The 26,426-nt window shown below is 38.5% G+C and overlaps 1 protein-coding gene across 8 annotated transcripts in view; it reads right to left on the reverse strand.

The window, feature by feature from the left end:
• EYA1 (EYA transcriptional coactivator and phosphatase 1) overlaps positions 1 to 24,865 on the reverse strand; it is a 152,760-nt gene extending 127,895 nt beyond the window's left edge. For 3 of the 8 annotated variants that reach the window (XM_065895447.1, XM_065895446.1, XM_065895442.1), the window contains exons 1-2: positions 24,822 to 24,865; positions 23,128 to 23,246 (exon numbers count right to left, since the gene is read on the reverse strand). In XM_065895447.1, the coding sequence (XP_065751519.1) occupies positions 23,128 to 23,242 (115 nt within the window). In that variant the 5' untranslated portion in view covers positions 23,243 to 23,246; positions 24,822 to 24,865. Of the gene's footprint in view, positions 1 to 2,018; positions 2,034 to 23,127; positions 23,247 to 24,821 lie in introns of those variants that run through there. The other 5 variants (XM_065895440.1, XM_065895439.1, XM_065895448.1 and 2 more) reach the window with 3 other exon arrangements.
• Positions 24,866 to 26,426: the final 1,561 nt, after the last annotated feature.

The raw sequence follows: 26,426 nt of genomic DNA on the forward strand, positions 1-26,426 counted from the left end.
AGAAATAAAATCTTCCATTTCAAAATAACAATAGCAGACAGTTTGTGGAAAGCACAACCTTCAGTAAAGTCCCTTGGGTCTGTAAACTAAAAACATTTATCTTTATGCTATAGGTTCTCCAAAGCAAATCTACTATACTGATATAGTGAGGGGATTATTGCATCCCTACAGATAAGGCAGAACACCTCAGAACCCTATTTCCCCTAGTTTTAGCTTTTTTAAAATAATAAAAAAAAATAGCATCATTGTTTTCCCTAGAAACTACTAGTGAAGTTCTATCACTGGAATTTGCCTAGCCTACTTTGTGGAAGTTATACACCTGTATTAACAGGTTTTCAAGAAGAGTGTAATAATACTTTAGAGGCTACTTAAAAATCAATAACATGTTTCCCAAAATGAAGGCCCTAACAAGAGAATATTTGGGGTGGCTTCTCTCACCAAGTAAACACATTCTGGAATGGGAAAGGATGATGGAGAAAATGAAGCTTTTCCTTCTCTCAACACTGCCAATCTCTTATAAACATCAGGCAAAGGACAAATTCACCCTCTTGGGCCTTCAAATCTTTTACGAGTGCATAATGAGTAATTCTAAAATTCACATTATAAATAGTTGCAACAGATAGTCAGTTTCAAAAAAAAAAATTAGACTGTCTCTAAACCAAGTTGAAAAATAAAACCAGTGAGTCCAAAGGGAATCACTTCCATTGATTGTTTTAATGTAGACCAAACAATAGTGTAACTGAAATTTTCTCTTTTCCACCAGTTGTTTCAGATTAGAAGTCTTAGTTGATGCTAGTAAATTCTGATATAAGCCTATATTTCCCTCCTCTCTTCACGCCTCCAGGAAACCTAATGATTTTGCTCTTCATAACCATTATATAGCTACAGATTTAGGAAGGCAGGGACACCACTGCTGGTGCACGGTTTCATACCCAGTTGTCCACATCCTTATTTTACCCCTTTAAAAAGAACTCATATAACACCCTGTACATAAAAAACAATGGTTCTATTTCACTCTATACTGGACAAATTACCATGGGATCTGAACTCAGTATCAAATACCACACACCCAGAAAAAGATCAGAATTAGGCCCAAGGGGAATGGGTCCTACAAAGTGCCTACTATGTGTCAGATTCTTTGCAGACATTTTGATTAATCTCTTTAAACAATTCTACAAGTAGGTCTCGGAACACAACACACAAACTCACTAGTTACGTACTGCCTTCTTGTTTCACAGGCAAAAACTGAAATCAGAGGGGTTAGGAAATTGCCCAAAGTTACACAGTAAGTGGCAGAAATGGGATTTCAGGTTGGATATTTTTTATTCCAAGTCTTGAAAACTAGCAGTAAGCGGCACTTCCCAATAATTAGAGCTACTCGACAACAGAGCAAGGCACTGCCACACATGGTGGACACGGTGCAAGGCAAAACCCCTGCAGTTCTTGTCTTCCTAGAGCGTTCACGCTTCCAGGCTAGTGAACTTGCTGGAAGATCTCAAGCAGAAAGTCCACGCCTACCCGTCTGCCTGGGAAAGATGGTGAAGAAGAAATTTACAGTGTGAGATGTTAGCCCAGATGACTTCTAAGTCTTGGCCAAATCTAAGGTCTATGAATCTGTAGACTGGACTATAAAATTCACGAAAGCTTGACTACGCCAAACCATTCCTACTCCTGTACCCCAAGACCTACCCCAGCTACTCTCCATAATTAGCTTAATCAAGTACAGCTTTCACTCCCAAGAGGCGCATTCAATTATACTTGCAATGCCATTAAAACTAGGCAAAAAGAATAGGAAGGAAACGAAGAGGATACTTTTTCTTTTAGGCCCCCAGCCCATTGCTTTTTGCCATTGTTCAAATATACTCATCTATACACTAAAGAATAAAGACTCCCTTTTCCTGATGAACCCAAGTTTTTAAAAGGCTCACTGTTGAAGAGAAGAGGCAGTATATAAAGGAACTACCAGGATATTCGCGATTTTATCAGGTACTGTAATTGAATCTGTGATCACCAGACACCTGATGCTAAAGAGACTGGTGATTTATTGTGATGGAAAATAGTTTCTGAATGAAATCCAAATAAACAGAGACCACTGCTGGCTTTGTGGTGGCCAAGCATACACCCACCAGAAAGTTAAAAAGAATCATCTCTGGCCCCAGAACTTTACCCATCCTCACTAGCGCCATGACATTTATAAATATGCCATAGGTGATATAATAGAGCACCTTTCCAAAGCTTTGACTTTAAAAACACAACATGCTGAATTTTTTTTTTTTTAAGTTTGAGAGATTTCAACTGCTGTCATGTCTGAGACCAATGATCCCATCTGAGCTATTTATCTGAAAAGAAAAATCTGAGTGACGTGTTCTCCTCTAAATAATGGTAGAACTCTTTTATCTCCGCCATACTTCTTCCTGCATTACATGACTTCAGTCTATCAGAAAATAACAACTTTTAGTCTCTTTTGCCACCACTCAAGAGTCTCTCTTTTTCCTACCACTCCAAATTTCCAATCTTCCATCTGATACTTAAGGACCTACTCATCCTTTAAAAATATTCAGAAATTCTCCTTTACCCCTTTAATCTCCCTGATCCCCTCAACAGCTTGACCTGTCCATGTACTTTAGACCTGAGATATACTGGGCAACTTGCTACCCTCCAGAAGTGCCACAAACTTCCATCTATCAATTTCTTTGCACTCTGGTTTTGGAGGCAAATAATCCAGCTACCTGCTATAAGACTTTGTAAAAGTTATATGATATCTTCAACCTTAATTATCTCATATAAAATATTTTTAAAGTAATATCTACAGTGATATATACATACACATGTGTGTGTAGGTGTATATATATATATATATATATACACACACACACACAATGGAACACTACTCAGCCGTAAAACAAATAAAATCTTTCCATTTGTGACGACATGGATAGACCTTGAGGGTATTATGCTAAGTGAAACAAGTCAGAAGAGAAAGATGCCATACGATTTCACTTATATGTGGAATCTACAAAACAAAATAAACGAACAAACAAAGCAAAACTCATAAAGAGAACAGACACTCACAGATACAAAGAACAGATTGGTGGTCACCAGAGGAGTGTTGTGGGTGGGTGAGATGGGTGAAGGGGGTCAAGAAGTACAAACTTCCAGTCATAAAATAAACAAGCCGTGGGACTGTAATGTACAGCATGGGGGCTACAGTCAATAATATTGTCCTGCATATTTGAAAGTTGCTAGAAGGGTGCATCTTGAAAGTTCTCATCACAAGCAAAGAAAATATCTATATTATAGAAATGCAATAAGGATCCATAAGAACGTAAGTAAAGAACCTGATACAAATAAGGAACTGAAACTATACTTATCATCATCATTAGTAGCAGTAGTATTATACCTACCTACCCTGAATGCCCTTCTCCTGGGGAATAGTACCAGGGAGCAATAGGGAACAGAGTTAAAATATATAATAAATAAATGAATGAATGAATAAGGAAGGAATAAAGAGTTAAAAGCACCAGCTTTGGAATTATCAGTTAAAGCTCAATCTAGCTTTGCTATTAACAGTATGAACCTGGAAAAACTACTCCACTTCCGTGTGCCTCAGCTTCCTTCTCTATAAGTGGGGATAACATACTCACGAGAAGATTAAAAAAAACAAATGCTTGAAAATCATTCAGCACCGTGCTAGGTCCAGAGGCCATGTTTTTCTAGTTACTTCTATCATTAGAGTGTCTTTATTAAAGTAATTATGAGGAATCAAAGCGTTTCTTCTGGGACAGAATCTGTTACAAACTTCACATTAAAGTTAAGCTTACCCTTTGAAAAGTAAATCAGAAGAATCTAAAGCTAAGTGACTTGTCTAAGATCAACCATTAGGGCAACTGCCTCAGGACAGCCAAAATCAAATCAAGGTAACTTGGCGGTAACTCAAGAGGAAGAACTAAATCATGATTATATTAAGTAAACCTATCTGCTAATCCCAGAGTCCTAATTTATCCCTCTCCTCCAACTCCCTTTCCGCTTTGGTAACCATAAGTTTGTTTTCTATGTCTGTGAGTCTGCTTTTGTTTTGTAAATAAGTTCATTTGTGTCATATTTTAGATTCCATGTGTAAGCGATATCATATGGTATTTGTCTCTTTCTGACTTACTTCACTTAGTATGATAATCTCTAGGTCCATCCATGTTGCTGCAAATTCTTCTGCCCATTTTTTAATTGGGTTGCTTGCTTTTTTGATGTTGAGTTGTACGAGCTGTTTATATATGTTGGCTATTAATCCCTTATGGGTCATATCATTTGCAAATATTTTCTCCCATTCAGTAGGTTGTCTTCATTTTGTCAATGGCTTCCTTTGGTGTGCAAAAGCTTTTTAGTTTAATTAGGTACCATTTGTTTATTCTTTTATTTTTATATCTTTACTGGAGTATAATTGCTTTACAATGTTGTGTTAGTTTCTGCTGTACAACAAAGTGAATCAGCTATATGTATACATGTATCCCCATATCGCCTCCCTCTTGAGCCTCCCTCCCACCTTCCCTATCCCACCCCTCTAGATCGTCACAAAGCATCAAGCTGATCTCCCTGTGCCATGCAGCAGCTTCCCACTAGCCATTGATTTTACATTTGGTAGTGTATATATATCAGTGCTACTCTCTCACTTCATCCCAGCTTCCCCTTCCCCCATTGTGTCCTCAAGTCCATTCTCTACATCTGTGTCTTTATTCCTGCCCTGCTATTAGGTTCATCAGTACTGTTTTTTTAGATTCCATATATGTGCGTTAGCGTACGGTATTTGTTTTTTTCTTTCTGACTTACTTCACTCTGTATGACAGACTCTAGGTCCATCCACTTCCTACTATATATATAAAGTAGATAAACAACAAGGTCCTACTGAACAGCACAAGGTACTATATTCAATATCCTGTAATAAACCATAAGGGAAAAGAATATGACAAAGAATACGTATATATTATAACTGAATCACTTTTCTGTACAGCAGAAACTAACACAACATTGTAAATCAACTATATTTCAATTTAAAAAAGTGGTCAGGAGAACTAGACATTTTTCCGATGACCAACAAGCACATGAAAAGATGCTCAACACTGCTAATCATCAGGGAAATGCAAGTCAAAACCACAATGAGATATCACCTCACACCTGTCAGAATGGCTATCATCAAAAAGAACACAAATAACAAACATTGGAGAAGATGTAGAGAAAAGGGAAGCCTTGTAGACTGTTGGTGGGAATGTAAACTGGTGCAGCCACTGTGGAAAACAGTATGGAGGTTTCTCAAAAAACTAAAAATAGAACTATCATATGATCCAGCAATTCCTCTCCTGGGTATGTACCCGAAAAAAACAAAAACACTAATTTGAAAAGATCATGCACCCCAATGTTCACAGCAGCATTATTTATAATTGCCAAGATATGGAAGTAACCTAAGAGTCCATCAATGGATGAATGGATAAAGAAGATGTGAGATATATATATATATATATATATACACACAATAGAATGTTACTCAGTCGTAAAAAGAATAAAATTTTGCCATTTGCAGCAACAGGGATGGACTTGGAGGACATTATGCTAAGTGAAATAAGTTGGAGAAAGACAAATACTATATCACTTATATATGGAATCTAAAAAATACAACTAATGAATATATCAAAAAAGAAGCAGACTTACAGTATAGAGAACAAACTAGTGGGTACCACTGGGGAGGGGGGAGGGGCAATATAGGAGTGGGTAAGTGGGAGATACAAACAACTGGGTATAAGATAGGCTCAAGGATGCATTGTGCAACAGAGGAATATAGGCAATATTTTGTAATAACCGTAAAAGGAAAGTAACCTTTAAAAATTAAAAAAAAAAAAAAAAGAAAACACATACGTCAGTCATTACAATATTTCTGAAGAAAGAGGCTAGTGGGAGGATGGCGAACATGGCAATTGTGATAGAGGATTCCAGGAGAAAATGTGGGCATTTCTCTCCAGCACTGCTTAGTGGCCCATGGAAAAGAGAACCCTGTATTTGTTCACCATAAATTTAACTGGAGACAGAGCTATCAGATCACTGGAGCTTGGGGACTTTAGCTATAAAGATCATCCAACGAACCCATCATACCATGATTCCTTGCTCATCAAGCAACTTCTCATTAAAATCTGAATGTTGCAGTCACATTATCTCCAGGAAGATGACAGACTGATCAGAGGAGATAAGCACCCAGTCCATTTGCTTAGCTGTATTTCTCACTATAAATTAAGAGGGCAGTTAAAGCACGTTCTCCCCCAGAGGACAGCTGTGCCTGATGGACTGGGAGCCGGCCTCTGTGTTAAGAATTTGCCCAGGGGCTTCCCTGGTGGCGCAGTGGTTGAGAATCCGCCCCGCCCCCCCCCGTAGGGGACACAGGTTCGAGCCCTGGTCTGGGAGGGTCCCACATGCCACGGAGCAACTAGGCCCGTGAGCCACAACTACTGAGCCTGCGCATCTGGAGCCTGTGCTCCGCAACAAGAGAGGCCGCGGTAGTGAGAGGCCCACGCACCGCGATGAAGAGTGGCCCCTGCTTGCCGCAACTAGAGAAAGCCCTCGCACAGAAACGAAGACCCAACACAGCAAAAATTAATAAATAAATTAAACTCCTACTCCTAACATCTTCTTAAAAAAAAAAATAAAAAAAATTTGCCCAGGATTGCAGCAAAGGCACCAGCCTGGGTAAGCCGTAGATCCTCCCCAGGTAGTATCTAAGCTCATAACTTTTCTTCTAACTGTGACAGTACAGCTTGCCTTTGCTTGATACACGCTTGGTCTTCCTCTCTATTTTGTTTCCTACTTCAGTGCTCCAGGACTTTACAAACTCTGTTCATTATCCCTCTACTACTCTTTATGATTCCTCTCTCTCTTCTATTTCAATGAGATTTACTTTCATTCCACTTTGGTAATTAAATACTCCAGCTACACCACTTCCTAGAACTGCACTGCCTCTAAATAACACCACCTTTTACCTTTTTCATTTGCTCACTTCTGCTGGACTAGCTCTTAATGCTCCTCAGAATATCCCGTCTTTCTAAACCCCTATCCATTCTCCCACTCCAACCACACCAGCCCAGTCTGGAACCCAGAACTCCCACCCTAGAATCCCAAGTGTCACCTCATTTTTCCAAGCATCTTTTTCGCCAAGCTCCATTCTCGGGATCGGCAATCTCTTACTGTTCACTCTTCGGCTCTGTTCTGGCTGATTGAGCATAGGAGAGGAGACCACAATTCACCCGCTAACTGAATCCACTAAAATGTATGCTTTCTGTATTCTTCTGAGTCATCCTGTTGCTTGACAATTCCACCTTTCCATTTCTTCTGCCTGAAAGTTTCCATCAAGCCTTCTGTACTTTACTCAAAACTCCAAACCGCACCTCATCCCCCATCCTCTTTAGCACATGTCCTCACCAACTATTTTATAAAGAATGTAGAAGCTGCATTAAATCTTTCAATGATCTTTCTACAACATTTCCCATCTTCCCACTGATGAATCTCAATAGAGGTTTTCTTTCCTCTAGCAGCGTTTAAATTTTATACCTTTATTCTTATGCCACATCCATACCTTCTCTGCAACAATGCTCCAATATTTGATTGTTTGGTCTCAACAACTTCAATCGTTCCATCTCGAGGGACTACTTCCTTCTACTTCCCCTAATTTTAAAAACAGGCAGCAGCACTATTTACAATAGCCAGGACATGGAAGCAAACTAAATGTCCATCAACAGAGGAATGGATAAAGAAGATGTGGGATATATATACAACGGAATATAACTCAGCCATAAAAAAAGAACAAAATAATGCCATTTGCAGCAACATGGATGGACCTAGAGACTGTCATACTGAGTGAAGTAAGTCAGAAGGAGAAAGACAAATATATGATATTGCTTATATGTGGAATCTAAAAAAAGGGTAAAAATGAACTTATTTACAAACCAGAAATTGAGTCACAGATGTAGAAAACAAACTTATGGTTACCAGGGGGAAAGAGGGGGAGGGATAAATTGGAAGACTGGGATTGACATATACACACTACTATAGATAAAATAGATAACTAATAAGGACCTACTATATAGCACAGGGAACTCTACTCAATATTCTGTAATGACCTATACAGGAAGAGAATCTAAAAAAGAGTGGATATATGTATAACTGATTCACTTTGCTGTACACCTGAAACTAACACAACATTGTAAATCAACTAGACTCCAATAAAATTTTTTTTTAAATCCAATAAATAAGGCAGGTCTGCCCTGATTTTAAAAAAAACTTCTCTCAAGCATGATCTACCTCTCTCCCTTCTTTCATCACTAAGTTTTCTGAAAGTTTGCCTTCAAGTCCTTAATATCTACTCTGTCTTTAATCCTTTGAATCATCCCTTTATAGCTACTATTTTACTAAAAGGATTTTCCTAATTGCCCGATGCAAACTTTTTCCATCCTGATTTTCCTTAATTCTTCTGTGGAGTGGGCCTTCCTCTGACACTTTTCTCATCATTGACCAACACAACACAGCAGTGTTTCCCTTTTTTAACCTGTATATGTCTTTTTCTCTGGATTGTCTTCCTTTGCCTACTCTGTGGTTCTATAATTCTACCTCCTCATCTATCTAAATTGTCCCTCACAGTTATGTCTTTCCACAATTAAAAAAAAATCTCCTTCACGTAGACAACTCTCAAATCTCTATCCACATGCATGACTTTTTCACAGGGACCAATCTTCACATTCCAATTATGCAAGGCCCTTGCCTGGATCAAGGTCAAATCAACCTGCTCAAACGCAAACTCCTCATTCTATCCCTTTGTAATGGTCATGCCACCGAGACAGAAAGTTTCCTTTTCACCCTGATTCCTCCCAGCAACTCTTTCCTCACATTCCATTGCCAAGTCTATCATTTCTACCATTCTAATCTTTACAACCATTTCCCCCCCTAATTTCACAGCCACTAACCTAATTACCTTATACCTCTTCTCTTGGAAAAGCCAATTTGCTTTTCAGTCTCTACTCTATTTTGAGCAGAGATACTTATCTTTCCTTAGCCGAGATTTCAGCGAGTCACTCCTGGCTCTGAGGTCTAAGAGCAGGCTCTCCATTTTCTCCCAAATTAAGTTACCATTCCTTTATCGTGTTCATAAGGCCCTCTATACTCTAAGACCAAGCTTTTTATACTTTTATTTTTTCCTTTCCTTGCCAGTTCTTCCATACACATTTTACATTTGTATAACAAACGGTAACTTACAAGAATAGAAGAATATTACAAAATATAAGGTCACATCTAATTGTCCTAACTTTCCTGTGTGACACTTATTATCTCCCTTTTACAAAGAACCACATGTCCATATATACAGTCAACATTTAAACCAAACTGGTCTACCGAATGTTTAATGATTCCTCAAATCCACAGTAGGGCTAGTGCCTTTCCTTCTGACATTAAAGGTTCTACAAATTCCCGTCAAGCAATGTCCCACCTGCTGTGTGAAGTCTTGCCTAATCTACTACTCAGGGGTGATTCTTCTTTTCCTTGAGCTTGTACCTCATTTAGAACACATATCCTACTCAACCACATTTCACAGTCTTATCCGTTTGAATATATTATAAATTTCTTCACGATAGGAACTCCAGCTTTTTATATCTCTACAGAACATAGCACCATGCTTGACACATAGTTGGAACACAATATTCATTGAAGGAATGGATGAAGGTAAAAATGTACAACTGACTTTAAAAAACAGATTACAACTGACTTCATACCACTAGGCATATTGCATAAGGCAATTAAACACACAGTGTATGATCAAACAGAAGATTACATTTTATTCTTCCCAAAGTATCACTCTGTCAGTGTATGTGCAGGTTCTTGTAAAGCCTCTCACTTACAGGACACATGCCCCTCATGTTATTTTGAGCAAAGTACTCTTTGGAGAAGATACATTCGCATAAAGGAATATCAATCATTGGAATTTTTGTATGTTTAGAGAGAACCCTTCCTGAATCAGTAAAAAGAGAGGTAAATAAGTCACAAAGATTTAATAATAATTTGTGGGGCATGATCAGCCCAAGACACATGTTAGCTATTGCTGTAAGTAAGCCTTAAAAAGCCCTTTAAAGAGATACAGTTATGCTGTACAGACGACAAATAACCTATAAGACGAAAGTATAACCATCATAATATTAAGTTATAGTTTGGATTCAATGATAGTATCACTCACAGATTTAATGACTGCTCAAATCATGAGGCCAAAGTGGAAATGTATGGAGTTTTTTGGGGTTTTTTTTTTTGCGGTACGCGGGCCTCTCACTGCTGTGGCCTCTCCCGATGCGGAGCACAGGCTCCGGACGCGCAGGCTCAGTGGCCATGGCTCACGGGCCCAGCCGCTCGGCGGCATGTGGGATCTTCCCGGACCGGGGCACGAACCCGTGTCCCCTGCATCGGCAGGCGGACTCTCAACCACTGCGCCACCAGGGAAGCCCGATGTTTTTTTAAAATGTGTCAAATGACTCAAAAAGTGGCATCAAGGGATACCAAATGCACATGTAAACAGAATAAAATTGTTACACGAAATATGAAAGTGCAAGATAGCAATATTCCCAAATTTATATATTTTATAGATCTCATTTTAGACATATAATTGAATTAATAAATTAAAGATTATAAGCAGCCATTCAACTCTTTCTTATCTAAAAGTGTATATATATCTACCTCTGGTTAATACCCATTTGGAAAATGAGGTATCACAATCTGGAATATGATTATCATTCCTCTGAAAATTTAAAGTCATCCTCTTTTTCTTAAAAGAGAGTAGAAAAATATTAACTCTACAAAACGGCCATACAACCTTATGAAAACCAAACCAACATACACAGACTAAACTGGAACTTAAGGGTAAACATGGCCAACAAGAAATGTTATTGTTTCAAAACTCATTATTCACAGAAAGTATAGCATATTGGAGTAGCCCTGTGCAATGATTTATGTCGAGGTCTGGACTAGTTGACTCTTTTTGGTAAAAGAAGTGATACTTGGTAAGTGACGGCTGCTCCGGTAAAATGTCTCCTGCAATTTCACTTTCTTTTTTTTTTTTTTTTTTTTTTTTTGGCAATTCTCATTCTTGCCACACAAGCTCAGGTTTCTAACACACGAAATCTTGGCAGATCAGATGAGCCTCCATCCTGCTGCACATCTCTCCCTCAATCCAACCTATCCTTGAAACTGCTGCCAGATTCATACCTAAGACACTTGCACCCTATCAATCCCTCGCTCAAAATATTCAGTGGCTTCTCTACTGGCTCCAGGATAAAGTCCAAATTCCTTAGCCTCGTATTCAGGGTCCTCCACCTCCTAGTTTGGCTCTAGATGATTCTTCCAACCTTATCTCCTATCAGTTCCTCTTCAGCTCAACTGGTCTCCTCCCAGTCTCCCAAACGATCCTACCTTTGTTCGTATTGGTCCCTCATTTAGAATGCATTCCATCCCTTCTCAACCTATTCAAATTCTACCCATTTCCCAAACACTCAGCTCAGATTCCATCTCCTTCTTGAAGCCTGGCCAGACCTCAGCAAGCTGAAGAGCTCTTTTCTCTGAACTCTGAGAGCACTTTTGTTTAGATCAGTGGCTTCTAACCTTCTTGAGAATGAAGCCCTCTTTCTAACACCAAAACATTTCAGAACCCAAATGATAGCCTATTTTTAATCTGTTGATGGAGAAAGTACCCGATGACAAAAACCTACTGTGAATTTTCAGACAAGAAAATTTATATTTTCATAAACATAACAGAACGTCCGTACGTGAAAAAGAGTTAAAGATGGATGTGACCTATTAATTTCCTCATCCTTCCGACACAGCTCTTCGCACAGAACTTGCTGACTTTCAGTACTAGCTCTGCAACTCCTGGGGATCTCTAAGCCACGGACTGGAAATCTCTGCCTTCATAATTTAATTGACACAACATGACCTTTCAGTTTTTGCCAAAATTTTTAAAAAGTCTTATCTCCCCCAACCAGGCTGTGAGCTTTTAAAGGCAGAGGTAGTGTCATACTTCATTGTACATGTGCTGGAACCTGGCAGAGTGCTTTGTACGCAGTGAAAACTAAATAAATGTTTCCTTCCCGGGACACTTTAAGTATCTGAGGTTCACTTTTTTCACCAATATTTTATTACAAAAAATTTTCATACATACCGAAAAGTTGAAAGAATTATACAGTGAACAGCCAGAAACCTACCACCAGGATTTCACCATTAACATTTTAATCTATTTACTTTCCCACATCTATTCCTCATAAAACCACCTTATTCTACACGCATTAAAAATAAGCTGCAGACATAATATAGTTCCCCAAACACTTCAGCGCTCATATCATTAGAGTTCATATTTGTTTATGGTCCTTTTTTCTTTTAAGGAAAATACACATAATGAAACACACAAATCTTAAATGTGCCACTTGATGACATTTAACAGATACCTACACTTAGATGCCAAAGCGGGATCTAAACATTTTTAGTGTGTTATAAGAATGGAAACATGGCACAATGGTCTGAAAAGGTTGTTCCAATTTTAAGAATTGAGTTAGCAATATAACAGTCTCCATTTATGGCATAGGCAATATTTACATAGAATTTTCATGTGGAAGAGTAGTCACTTTAAAAATAGCTTATATATATTGAGCATTTACCAAATGCCAGGCATTGTTTTAAGCACTTTATACGCAATAGCTTATTTGCTTCTCGTGGCAACATATTTATTATAATTGTCACATTCGAAAGATGAGGAAACTGCAGCTTAAAGACGTTTAAAAACTAGCCTAAGGTCACACAATTAGGTTTCAAATTTCTTTGATTACCATACCTTTTATGAAACCACTGAAAAATCAAACGTTGTCCAATTAGGGTTTTATCATCCTTAATCATTCCTCTGATGGAGATCAGAACAATCAGTGAAGGGCACAGCAATAGGAAAGTCCCAGAAGAGCAGGGCACTGAACAAAAGTGTATCACTGTATGTTGCAGATTAGCGGATGGTAAAATAAACTAGTGTATGAAGATTGGAAGCAGATGAGCTGGCTTGAGTTCATAACCTCAATCGTATCAATCTGGAAAAATGGTTTACTTGCCTAAAGTGTAATCAACCTACCAAATTTACATCTCAGATCATACCTTTTCCCATTCTTCACCGACTCACGGGAGCACCCAGAACTAAATCCTACCCTCACTGTGTATTAATTGAGAAAGTACTTACTGAGTACCACAGGTACTCAGAGTACCTGCAAAGGCTATTAAGAGATGTGCAGATCTCACAAGGGAAGGAGGCATCTTCTCTTTCCATGGAAACACTGCAGTAGCCAGCCAGTACGCAGTAGCCATATGTTTGCTTAAAGAAATATAACATATATTATTCTTTAATAATAGCTGCTATTCTTTGAGCATGTAGTATGGCAGTGACTGTTCTGAGCATTTTAGGTCTGTCCCTGCCTTTAAAGAACCTTGAGCCTCTACTAGATGAAATACACCCAGTGAAAAAGGTATAACCCCCATTTTACAGTGGGGAAAGCAGAGGCTCAGAGATCATATGTGATAATAACAATAACAACAAAAACAGCCAATGGATATTAAGTATTTCCTAGGAGTCAGACTGTTGTAAGTGCTTTACCCACTCATTTAACTATCCTCGCACCCCTACAGGTCAGTACTATTATTCTCTTCATTTTACAGACCGGGAAGCAGAGATAAAGGGCATCACACTTGCTAACTGGTAAGGGGCAGGGCTAGTATCCTGGCTTCCTAGCCTGCCCCCAACCCCCTGCTCTGGTGTCTCTCAAAACCCACATGTCAGTTACATTGTTAAACTGACCTCTCACTGTTGTGGCCTCTCCCGTTGCAGAGCACAGGCTCTGGACACGCAGGCTCAGCGGCCACGGCTCACGGGCCTAGCCGCTCCGCAGCATGTGGGATCTTCCCAGACCGGGGCACGAACCCGTGTCCCCCGCATCAGCAGGCGGACTCTCAACCACTGTGCCACCAGGGAAGCCCTAAACTGACCTTTTTAAGCCCAGGTTAGTCTGACTGCAAAATCCATCCTCTCACGATCATGCAATACTGCTCTTACATATATTTTTTTTTTTTTTTTTTTTTTTTTTTTTTTTTGCCCCAGACGCGCAGGCTCAGCGGCCATGGCTCACGGGCCCAGCCGCTCCGCGGCATGTGGGATCCTCCCGGACCGGGGCACGAACCCGAGTCCCCTGCATCGCAGGCGGACTCTCAACCACTGCGCCACCAGGGAAGCCCTGCTCTGATATATTTTTAATATTATCCATTCTCTGCTTTCCTTAAGGCAAGTATCAGATAGAAATTTGTGCTGAAAACATAATATATAAATAAGTACATGATTTTAGATAAAAATGCCCTCATAACTTCTCACCTGGAGTCTTTTCTCCCCACCTACCACCTGTTGAATAGAGTTTCAAAGTACTACCTAAGTGTATTTGCAAGACACAGACTCTATCACATCATTCTTCTGTTTGCAAGCCTTCAGGTCACCCAGTTCCTTCAGGATTGAATCCAAACTCCTGAACCTGGTACATAAGGCCATTCGTCATCTGTCTGCCATGTCTCTCAACACCCCCCTGCCCGCGCCCCCCTCCCCCCCACACACAGCCCCTGGGATTAGGGATGGCTTTGCTACACCTGAATAATCCATGGCCTCCCTTTCTGCCTTTCTGGCTTGGCATCCAGTGGTTTTCTACCTCTCCTTCAAGATTCAGTTTAAGTATTACCAGTGTGCAGAAACCATCCCTAGATCACCTCAGTCATGATTAAGCATCCCTCCTCCTCTGGAGAATACAGCCCTGAGCATCAAGTATGGTGGTCATCTGATTATTGGTCTGCCAATCACAGTAGACCATGAACTTCTCCCTGGCAAGACTGGTATTTGGTAAATTTCTAGACACAATCAATAACTATTTCTTGAATTAACAAGGCAATAGTGGATATATAGCACGATATATATCCTTACATGATATGTATATTCTTTTCACTGTGGTGCATATACATCCTTGCTCCTGCAATTTTTCCCCACCTTAAAAATGTTGACCTCCAATCATGACTCCTTACCATCTATGTAAGGATACTAAACCTAAGTGTGCTAACTGCTTGATCTTTTTATCATTCAGCTGTTTCTTGGACTATGTGAAAGGTAATTCATCATTGCTGAATAATACTGAGTCCGAGTGGAAGTTTCCATTTATAAAACAGTTAATTAGTACATATCAAATGCAAGTTAGTTCCTGTGGAGCAAATTCAAACTCAGCAGCCATGCTGACTGCGGATGTTCTCTGGATGGACGGCCTATGGCTACTGTAGGAATTGGTCTGTACAATGATCATTTTCAAAAATTTGCAAAATGGGCTTTAGCTACTTATTGAATCTGTTAATGCTTTGTAAATAAAATCAGTGAGCCTTCTCTTGGAATCATTCACCTGCATTATTTACCTAGTAATATGCAATAACAAATATTTGTTGACTGTTTTCAGGGCCAAGCCTTCTGCCCTTTGCTAAGAACACGACAGTGAACGGCCTTATCCCTGCCTTAGGGACCCTTGAGCCTCTACTAGGTGAAATACACATATAAATGGAAGCTGTAGTTCCTTCAACGGGTAATAATCTTAGATAAAGTAACATAAAAACTTCTTAAGGCAGGTTAAGTATTTCAGTAAGTGCTAAGTTTTTAGGCTATTAGGAAGTCCTTTTTTTTTTTTTTTTTTGAGTGTAAAGGATACAGGCTTTAAAATGAGCCTGACATGCCTTTGAATCTCTTTTCCAACACAGATAATATGCTGTGGAAGCATAGAATAATCACTTAAACTCTTTAAAATGAGGTGCAGAAAAGCTTAGGATAAAATAAGGTAGGTGGAGGGAATAAAAGACATCCTTAAATAGATAGTAAGAACTTAGTCTATACAGTTCATAGCCCTTATTTTGCTGAAACAGTATTCTCCCCACACAAAATTCCCCTTATCAGTAATAGATGCAGTGATAAAACAAGGAAATATTTTAGATTTTGATTTAGGTTCATCTTATGAAAGAAAAAATGTCTCTGTTGTATATTACAGGGAGCACTTTAAAATACATCCTTGGAATGTGTCTGGTAGAGTTCACCCACCTTTTTCAGTGTAATGGGATACTGGAGGCATGAAATAGAACTGAAAAACCTGCAAGCCCAGCAAACTATCTTGTACATAATCATAGTAAGCTTTTAGTTATAAACTACTTGGCCGTCCTAAAGCTTAACGTAAATCCTCGATTAGCTTCTCAAAATTTATGTTCTCTTTTAGTAAAGGCAATATTTTAGCAGTCTTTGACGATGTCTATGTGACAGATGACTTCTTCCTACCCAAAGTGAAAAGGGAAAAATAGAAAATTTACAATTATGTATATATTCTTTCTATTATATTGTAAGTTTGGAGGCAAAAAGAAGAGAATGAATTATTCTTGGACCTTATTCCAAGTAAGCAAGGTGAGAATAAGCACACACGCGTGCACGCACACACACACACACACACACACACACACCACTTTTATCTATATACTGCTCACCCCAAAACATCCTTGGGCATCCTAAGAAATTAGGAATTACTTAAATCAGGGAATTCACGACCAAAGCGATAAGGATTGGCCTAAATACTGGCACTCACTAAAGGTCTGCACATCCCTCTGGGGGAAACCAAAGTTTCTCCCAGAGATAGGATGTCCTTAGGAAGTTATACATACTTCTGTTCCAATGAAAGTTCTTGCCCAGCTAGGGGAGAGGTGCCCCAGAACTGTAATTCTCTGAACTATTAGATATTGGGAGTAGACGAAAACTGTCTACATCGAGTCGTTAGTTTATCAAGAAGCCTGGCCCTCTAGAAACTCTGAGCCTAGTTTCAGGCACTATTATAGTTCCTATTCTTACTGTGAAAGATACAGTTAGTGATATGTAATTGGCTAGAGTATGTCTGCCAACCTGCAAGCCCTACACATGCCAACCCTCTATTCCTCCCACTTGACCTCTTCCACTCCCTGTCATTCTCTCTCCTCCTGTTCCTAGAATGTAGCATGCATGTTCCCAACTTATGGCTTTGGAAACTGCTTTTCCTATGGAGCCCCCAACAAATGCCATTTAAGCTTCTTCTTTGAGTTTTGCTTGGTTACTATAACCTGGTTCTTAAAGTCAAGAGAAATGTGACCAAATTCATCACCCACTTCAAAATATTTTCTGAGGCCGAAAAGACTTACTCCGAGCAGTAGCAAAACTGCAACCACTTTTAAAATTTCACAGTAATACTGCTTCAATCCAAATGTGCATATAATAATGACTATTATAATGAAAAGCAGAGATGACTTCCCAACTCCGTTTGATCCCAGAGAGGCTTAACATAGATGGACGGCTGGTGGAATTATAATTAAGTCTAAAGCTTTGAAAATGAAAACTAGTAAGAGACAATCCCCTAGAAGTTAACCTATTGATGCAATATGCTACATGCACACGACACAAGGAAGAAATCTCACACACTCATGCACAAAAGAACTTAAAAACCAGAGTTCGACTACCCTGGGGAGTTGTCCTTATAATGAAGTCCTTTTGTCATCAAAGCCTTTGCCATTGGTCCTTTTACAGCTCTGCTGTTTGCTAGAGAATAGTGTTCTCCAGTCATGAGGACGGTGGAGGTACCAACGTTTAGTACGAAGGTATTAGAAAAGGTATTGGCAGATGGTGGAATCATGTATTCTCTCCCTAGAGTGATACAGTGATTTGAAAACCCAGGCTCTGGACTCAAACAGAACTTGATTCAAATACCAGGTCAGATACCAGTGGTACCAATTACAAATCATGTGTCTTTCAACTTGGCATTTAACTTTCGGAGACTCAGTTTTATTGTACATGAAACAATAATGGTACTCTAGAAGGGGCTATTATTTACACATGGTCTAGAAATTCACAGAGCACTTAGTAAGTTCCTAGTGTGTTACAAGTTTTACTTATCATCCTCACGGCAAGCCTGATGTGAGACCTGCTGTTATCCCCACTGTACAGATGAGACTAAGCCACCCAGAAGTTAACGTGCCTGAGCTCACACAGCCAGCAAAAGGAGCTGGGATTCAAACCTAGTGTCTCAACCACTATGCTGGCGATCTCAAAGGATTTTCTGAAGACTAAAGAAATGAATCATAGAGAATGGTCAGCTTAGTGACTAATAAGTTATTCTTAAAAATTAGCTATTATTTTCATTAACTACCAACAAGCATGTGAAAATTATTCTCATACACTGTATACGCAAACATTAAATCCTAACAAATTATTTTTTTCATCCTTTCACAGCTTTTGCTAAAGAACAATATAAAAGAGGCCAATTCTGTGGCTACAGACAGACTCCAAAAATGTCACTTAGAAACTCCTTTACTCACAATGTCCCTTCATCTTCCAGAAACTAAATCATGTGCAGAATGTAAACAACAATAAAATTAGATTACCGTTTTTTCTACTGACAACAGAAAATTTGACCGCAAATATATAAATATAGCTTTTAAAATGTAGCCTCAAACCAGAATGTTATACACATTCACTCCAGTTTACATATTTTTCGTAAGTAAGAGTTCTTAAAAATACTCTAGTTGGATATAACTGTATTTTACGAAATTTAAATTACAGTGAGGAAAACAAATTCAAGATACTGACAATTTGTTTGCATTCTAAGCTTTGTAGAAAGGATAAAGCAACTTTCAAATAACTTCTGATAATAGAAATTTGTAAAACTGAATTAACCTATCAGCCTAAAATATGGAATACGCAACTAAATCAGTCTTAAAATGCAGAAAATTTAGCCACCTAATCCAAGATTGCATCTCTTATCATCTGGGAAATCTGATATACCAATTCAAAATTACTACTTGAATTACCATCAGAATCCCTGAAACCCTATTTGTAGTGAAGATTCCAATTGCATCTGGTTTTATGTCACTTCAAGACAAATTCCTCTGCTTTAAGACAAGTTTAGCCTCTTCTTGAGTTTGCCTCTAAATTTACAATCAAGAAAACTCAGAATGAGAGCTTTGAGTTCTGCTTGCTCACAACTCCTTTTTGCCCTTCACCACTCCTCACCCCTAGACAACCAAAAATAAACACTCACACTAGCAATATATGAACTGACCAATCTTATGCTCCCGTGGATTTAAGACAAGCAGAAAAAACAAAGATGGAAAGAATCACTGCTTTGCAAACAAGGCCTTAATTAGGTACGTAAATAAAAATCCTTTTACTGCTGGAGCCCTAGGTCCTTCTGAAGAAACGTTTCCCAACTACGTCTCACACTGACACAACACAAACGTCAACACGCAGCCTCTACCAAAGAGAGGCCGGAACGTATACCTACACATTGGAAATCCTCTCAGGTCCGACACTCATATTTATCTAATAGGAGTATCACCACCCGAGAGCCTATGTCTTAAAAATTAAGCTTTAATAATCTAATAAATTCCTCTTCCGTTCTGTCCCAGAAGACGAAAAGACTAGAAGAAAACAGTTATAAAAGGAAAGCCACCACTGATGTTTCCATAACCATTCCATCAGTCTCTCCAGGTCAAGCTTTAATTGTTGAACAGTAATCTAAAATAGTTATTAACTCATCTGGAAACATATCACTTCTAACAGTGCTTTTCTTAATGCAAGTCAAGCATTCATTTATGCTATTTTGTATTTTTGCCTCTTTATGTTTTCTAGTTCAAAGATTTATAAACTGGGTGAAACCCACAGTTCACTGCAACAATAACAATTCACAGAGAGGTTGGAATAGAATATAGAAATACGAAGAGTTGAAACTTTTGAAATCTGAAACATTCAAACAACGAATCTCACTAAAGAACATTTCAGCTAGGAAGGAGAAAAGCACAATATGTGAGGCTACAGCTCAGTGTCTTTCTGTCTTTATCCCTTAGATGAACCATGAAAATAGGCACTAGCCTGTGAGGACAGAACCTACAAACACTGAGTCTTATGATAATTTGGCAGCCAACTTAAGAAGAAACTTAATATTCTCTGCCTCTCTACTCCATTCCCTTCTTGTTTGTTCTTCAGATGAAGTTATGGTTTTTGATACAGGAGATGTTCATGTTTTCTTAGCCTCATGATAGGAACAAGTGGTTGCAGGAAATAAAAAATGGCTCTGGTGAGAGAAGACAACCTATCTAAGCGGGTGAAGGGCCAACAACTATGTAAACTCAATGGAAGTTTTGTTGACCTAATTAAGGAGACTCATTGCAACTGGGCTGCAATAAAGTCACTTAAATATCCATCATGGCGGGGATAGCTAGAAATACTTGTTATGGACTTAGGGGAGGTGATTGATATTTTAAACACTCTTTAAAAAGTTAAGGGATTTCTTGTTTTTTTCATTCCTCTAATTCATTGGTAAATACTGCTGGTTTCAAAATAAATAAGATTTCAAAGAAGGAATAGGAAAATCTATAATGATTCTATTCCAGGAAAGCTTGTCAGCCACTGTGAATTCACTGATTTTTAAGCTGAACTCCTCTAGTGGTGACTGAGAGAAAAGACACAAATGCCTTATGCAACATGTAAGCAGCATGATAAATTGATTCACAAACTTAATAATAACCCAGAACTTTCTGATATCGTTTGCATCTGAACAGACATGTAGCATAGATGGTGAAGAAAGCTTGGGTCCATGTTTTCAAACTGTACACGAAAGTAAAACTGATGCCCCAGTCGACTGACTAAAATTTCATGTATTCTTTGGATAATTTATACTGGTATCTTCTCACTTCACTTTCTACCATAACCTTTGCAAAGTATACCAGTAAAGAATGCCCGAAAACAGAGTGAGGTAAGTAACTGGGTACCTGTCTGAAATAGGTCTAAAGAAAATCCATTTCTAAGCCATAAGATAACTAAGTTTTTTTTTTTTTTTTTAGGAGAGAAATAATTTCTAAGTATTTCCCAAATTGATGGTTCAGCAGATTATGCAGTTATCTAAGACATTTTCTTAGTTTGGATTTATTTTAGTTACGCAAAAGTCTGATCAAGTACATGTTACTGAATACAAACATGACATCAAGCTATGAAATATAAATATTCAGAAATAGTATCATTTCACATGTCCTTAAAAAGCAAACCACGCATCACTCACACAAAGCCATCCAAGGGGGCAGTCTCCAACACGTACTCTGTTTCAACATTGCCTGGTTCTTCTTTTGTAGGAGTTGATTTGCCAGTAAAACGATGACAAAATGAAAACATCTTACCCCTATTTCATTTCTTCATATATAAGAAAATTAACTCAATTTCATAATTACTCCTACCAATATGTATTGGTCTATTCTATAAATCAAAACAATTTAACATACTTGGAGCTTCTTTTTTTTTTTTAAGTTACTTTAAATGATTGTCTTATTTGGACTTCACGGTGATGAGAATGACTGTTACAGGTTTCCACCTCTGGTGCCCTGATGCTGCCCTCAGCGGCCGCCATGCACGCTGACACTGGCATGGGGCCTACCGGTCCAGGGCCCTGCAGTGGTCTGTGTGTCGGTGCACACACCCGGTCCAGTCCACACTGCAGCAGCTTCCATGCTCACACCTGAAGCCAAATTCCAAAGGAGAGGAAAAAAGGACTGCTGGTTTTTATTTCATCTGCTCTATAAAATCTTCCTAAATGCTAGGATGACTTTCCTATACATAACTGAAATTTCTTTTTGATTGCCTATCGAAATGGGCAGAAAAGAGTTTCACGTGTAAAGGAACCTTTTTCAGAGATTTTTTTTTTGCCAGGTCAGCAAAGTTTCTACTTTTGACAGGGACCATTTTCCATAAATGAAGGTATTTACTCAAAAAGGAAAATACAGACTACTTACATGTAAAAACAATCACTGAGGCTGTAAAAGTTATCTCCTATCAGAAACAACTGATTTTATATTGTATCCATTACCAGAAATTTCACATCATTATCAGTTTCAAAAGGCTTCCCTCACACATACTGGAATATTGCACCAAACGAACAATTTTATGGCATTTGGGGTTTTTTTTGCTGTTGTTTTTAAGAACTATGATAAAAGATCACCATGGTGATTGAGAAATGATGGTTAAGGGTTTTGTTTATGGATGGAACTCTAATGTAGATAATTCATCAAACTTCTAGTGAAACTTATGTTCTAAGTTCATCAAGGTCCTAAGGCTTAGTAAGGAATAAATAAGCAAAAATATCATCTGTGAAGAAGGAATATTTCAATAGGCTAAAGTAGAAATAAATACAATGCAATATGTAACATACCCTTCTATGAAGTTTTAAAAATATGTATAGTACCTAAATAAACGTGCACGACAGCTAACGATACACACAAATAGCTTTACCTATATGTTTAGACTTAGGTATATATGGATTAAAGTAGGTGTTCCTATTTACATAAAATTTACATAAATATTCATATGTATTAATTACACAAAAGTCATTGTAATAGTACTGTTTGAAGTATATACTTAATCTTTAAGAAAGTAAATGAATTTCATGTTATCTTCCAAGTAAGGTCGTATATTTGTAAACAATAAGTATTTTTTTTACTTCTTTATATTTCAGTGGCCAAAGCCACAAGAACATTAGGCACACAAATTATTTTATTGATATTTAGAGACAATCCAGTCCAATGTTGCCTTGAAACAAATTTGGTTATATTTAGTAACGAAGGGAAAGTAAAATAAAGGAAATAATCCAAATTTTCATGGCTCCTAGAGCAAAACTATTGCAGATTGATACTGTGATGTGGAGAATGATCAACAAGAAGAAAAAACACACTCAAAGCTTAAATATGTCATGCATACATATGCATCTGTGTGAAATAAAACCAGTCTGTGTAATGTCATAATAACCTGGTAACATGCAGTCCCTAAGTAAGGGTGGATACTGATTCGTAAGTCAAATTACCTAAACAAGAAATAAAACAGTGGTTTCATGGATTTGACAACTGAAATCATAACCACCTAGTAACACAGTGTATACTGATGAAGAAACAAGGTGCAAAGTAAACAGTGAGAAGGCAGACACTCACCTTCGGTGCCATTGGGAGTCATGGAATTACTATTTATATGAGAGTTATCGAGTTTGGGGGATTCACTACTACCACTCAGACGGCTATGCGGGCTGGTTAGATCCTGCATTTCCATAGACCTAAAGACAAGAAGCCTTCCGTTTGACAGATGTACCAAATTCATAACCCCACTATTTAATGCGCTAACGACTTGACACCTTCTTTGAAACACATTCGCACAAAAGTCCCATTGTATCTATCTTCTTCGACTCAAAATAGTTTGTCTTACGTTATGAAAGGATGGCTGAAGTGAAAACGTAACGTGTACTATTACAAGATGTCACTGGCCTTACCTATTCAGCCAAACATTCATATAGTTTTTTTTTTAATCTCTTTTTCTCTCCTCCGATAGCTCATCAAGTCCCAAGATCTAATGAGACAATTCCATCTATTTTTATTATCAAAGAAAACAGATCATCAAGCTTTTCTTTTTAGGTGGGAAAAAAACCCCAAGGCATTATTTTTCTAAAAGACGAAAGTGTAAAATTGAAAAAAAAAATCACTTTTCTATGGAATCTCTTTCATCTAATAAATTAGCACTAGGTACTCCCTTATAATTTACCGCCCAATTGTAATTTAATGGGTCTCCAAACCAAATACCACACTTGAAGCCTATAGTCCAGTGACAGGGAATGAGTTGTCCCTGATGCATGTGTTTACTCTGGTAAACTGCTTAATTGTTCCTGTCTCCCTTGAAACAAATGCAGCATTAAAACATCCTGATGTCCGCTCACTTGTTTGCTTTGTGGATTACATACAGCCTGCCCAAGTGAGGAGGGAGCAGGCCAGCAAACTGTGAGTCCCCAGCAACATGAGTAGTCAGAATACCTCAGCTGTCACCCACTCAGGGAAATAAGAACAATGCCACTTCCCTGCTCAAATTGGGCATTTTTACAACACAAAACCAGCGAAATCCCCCCGAAAGTGCTTCCACTCGGCAGTTGCGTATGCCCCACAGGGTACAGAAGCCACTATTCATGTTCACAACTTCAGAGCCATTCATTTATATTTGCATCTTTTCCTAATGAAGAGAGGCGAGCATTTGTTTAAAGTGACTAAAAACACACCTAGGTACCGTTCTGTTTTCTGACAGCCAAGTGTTTGAAAGTCTAAGACCCATTCACTTTATTTTAAACTTTGTGTTTTTCTTAAAAAAAAAAATAAAGAAAGAAAAAAAGGAGGGGGGTTAATAGGTATGAAGCTAAGACTGTCTGCTCATCCCGCCAGGCCAATAAAAGCTACAGTCGTTTTAATCTGGAGGCTGCACTTAAACTGACTGTAAACGTCAGTGTTTAAAACGGCTTAACGTGAACCGTTTTACTTCCAAAGTGAGTTTTGACTTCCCCAAGTCTTCTGGATTCAAATGGGAAATGGCTTAAAATCCAATTTTTCTCCCCTAATTCTCGTGACACATTCACAGTTTTCCTAACCCCAGAAACTAGAACCCCTAATCATTTTCAAACCCAGGATCCTCTTCCCTTTCTACATATTTAACAATTTTTTACAGGCACGCACACACACACACACACAAATGGTTAAGTAATTTCCAACCAAGGCTATTAATAGAAATAATTAAGAAATACTAGACAAAAATAGATAGGGGGGGTCACAGAAAGGTAATCTCCCCAAATGTCAAATATCAACGATATCCTTACCTGCAACTTGAGGAAACAGCAACATCTGAACTGGTTTGAGATGTTTGCACCTGTGATCAGGGGTAAAAAATTAGAAGCTGTTGTTACTCTGCTTCAGTGTCAGTTCTTAATTATACAAAGCACGTGGCTCAGGGCTACAATGCTCTCTTTTAACCAAAAGAGAAAAAGGAGGATACTGCAGCGGTGAAAGGCATATTGTCTTTAAGTTGAGGTCTCCACTGTTGTTTCCTCCTCCAGGTCTGCCCTCCTCCTCCCCTTGTTAGGGGGGGAAGGCAGCCAAATGACGGGATAGTGATTCATCACTGGCCTATGACAGCTGCAAACGGGATTACCCCTCCCCCAATCAACATGCAAAGCAGCCTTATTCAGGCAGCTTGGACAAGGTGCTTGGGAAAAAAAATAGCTATTAGCAAAATGAGTGTTTCACAGCAGTAGTTCAAGCATTAACCCTCCAGCATCCTCAGAAGATCTTTCATCTTCTGCTATCACCAGCTGAAATAGAGTTCCCGCCCATGCCTTTGACACCTGACAGTTCTTATCCTTATCGGGATGGTTTTCTCCTATATTTACTATTGAACATTCACCAAAACGGCTTCTCGGCCACATTTCAGGCAGTGCCGGACTCAACGAGAAATAGCAAAGGCAAGTTCTCCTCCCCCAAAGTCCCATCGTGGAGCAATGTGCTCACGTACCCAAGCAAATTGAAAATTCAGTGAATGTTTAAATTCAGGGAAATCCACCACTGCCTGGTGAAACAGCAAAAGCCGTTCGCTTTTGGTTTAATTTTCCACCTTTTAAACCAGGAGAGAGAATGGATAGTTGAATAATCAATTCAGTGTCTCAGCTGGCCAGAGTTCTGGTCTCTTTTGTCTCCAGATGAATCTGTATTCGGCATTTCACTGAACAGCTAACTTCGCTTGCAGGCTTTGCTAGTCACTGCCCTTCGTCCAGAGACAGCAAAACTGTCAGCAGGTGATAAGCTCAGGTGAGGGTGGGCTGCTGGCCCACAAGCTCAGGCTAACGCCTGCCTCGGAGGTAAAGGGAATTCTGCATAACGTTTAAAATGACTCAGAATTCCAAATCTTTGATGTGTATTTTCATTCAACCGGAACAGACATCAATTAGGGTTACAGAACAAAGATGAAAAAACTGAAGCATCTCAAATGGCATTGAAGTTATCCAGCCAACCATCTTCTGTTGAGTCCTGTTATTTTTTAATTATGATTTATGAAATTAAAAAGTACTACCTTTTCGGCAAGAATAAAGCATCGTTAAAGTCTAAATATCTTGGTATAATGTTACACGAAATTTCTAGGTATACTTTTCTAAAATATGTGCAGGATGAAAAATAATTTTAAAGAGATGCCTGAGTACTCAATAATAGTTTCATTTTAATGCCTACAGATAGGTCACTTGGTGATAACTGGCTTCTGATATTTTTTTGAAATTAATGTTCTCACACAAGATTAAATGTTTTTCCTTTAGAAACTGCAGCGATATACCTCAAGGATAAATTTCCTTTTTTTCCCTCTTTTTTTCCACTTTTATACACCTGGAATAAATTATAGGTGAGAACTAACTTAATTTTAAGAACTCTCTTGGCTT

Source organism: Phocoena phocoena, chromosome 17 (genome assembly GCF_963924675.1).
Source record: "Phocoena phocoena chromosome 17, mPhoPho1.1, whole genome shotgun sequence".
NCBI classification, from domain to species: domain Eukaryota; kingdom Metazoa; phylum Chordata; class Mammalia; order Artiodactyla; family Phocoenidae; genus Phocoena; species Phocoena phocoena.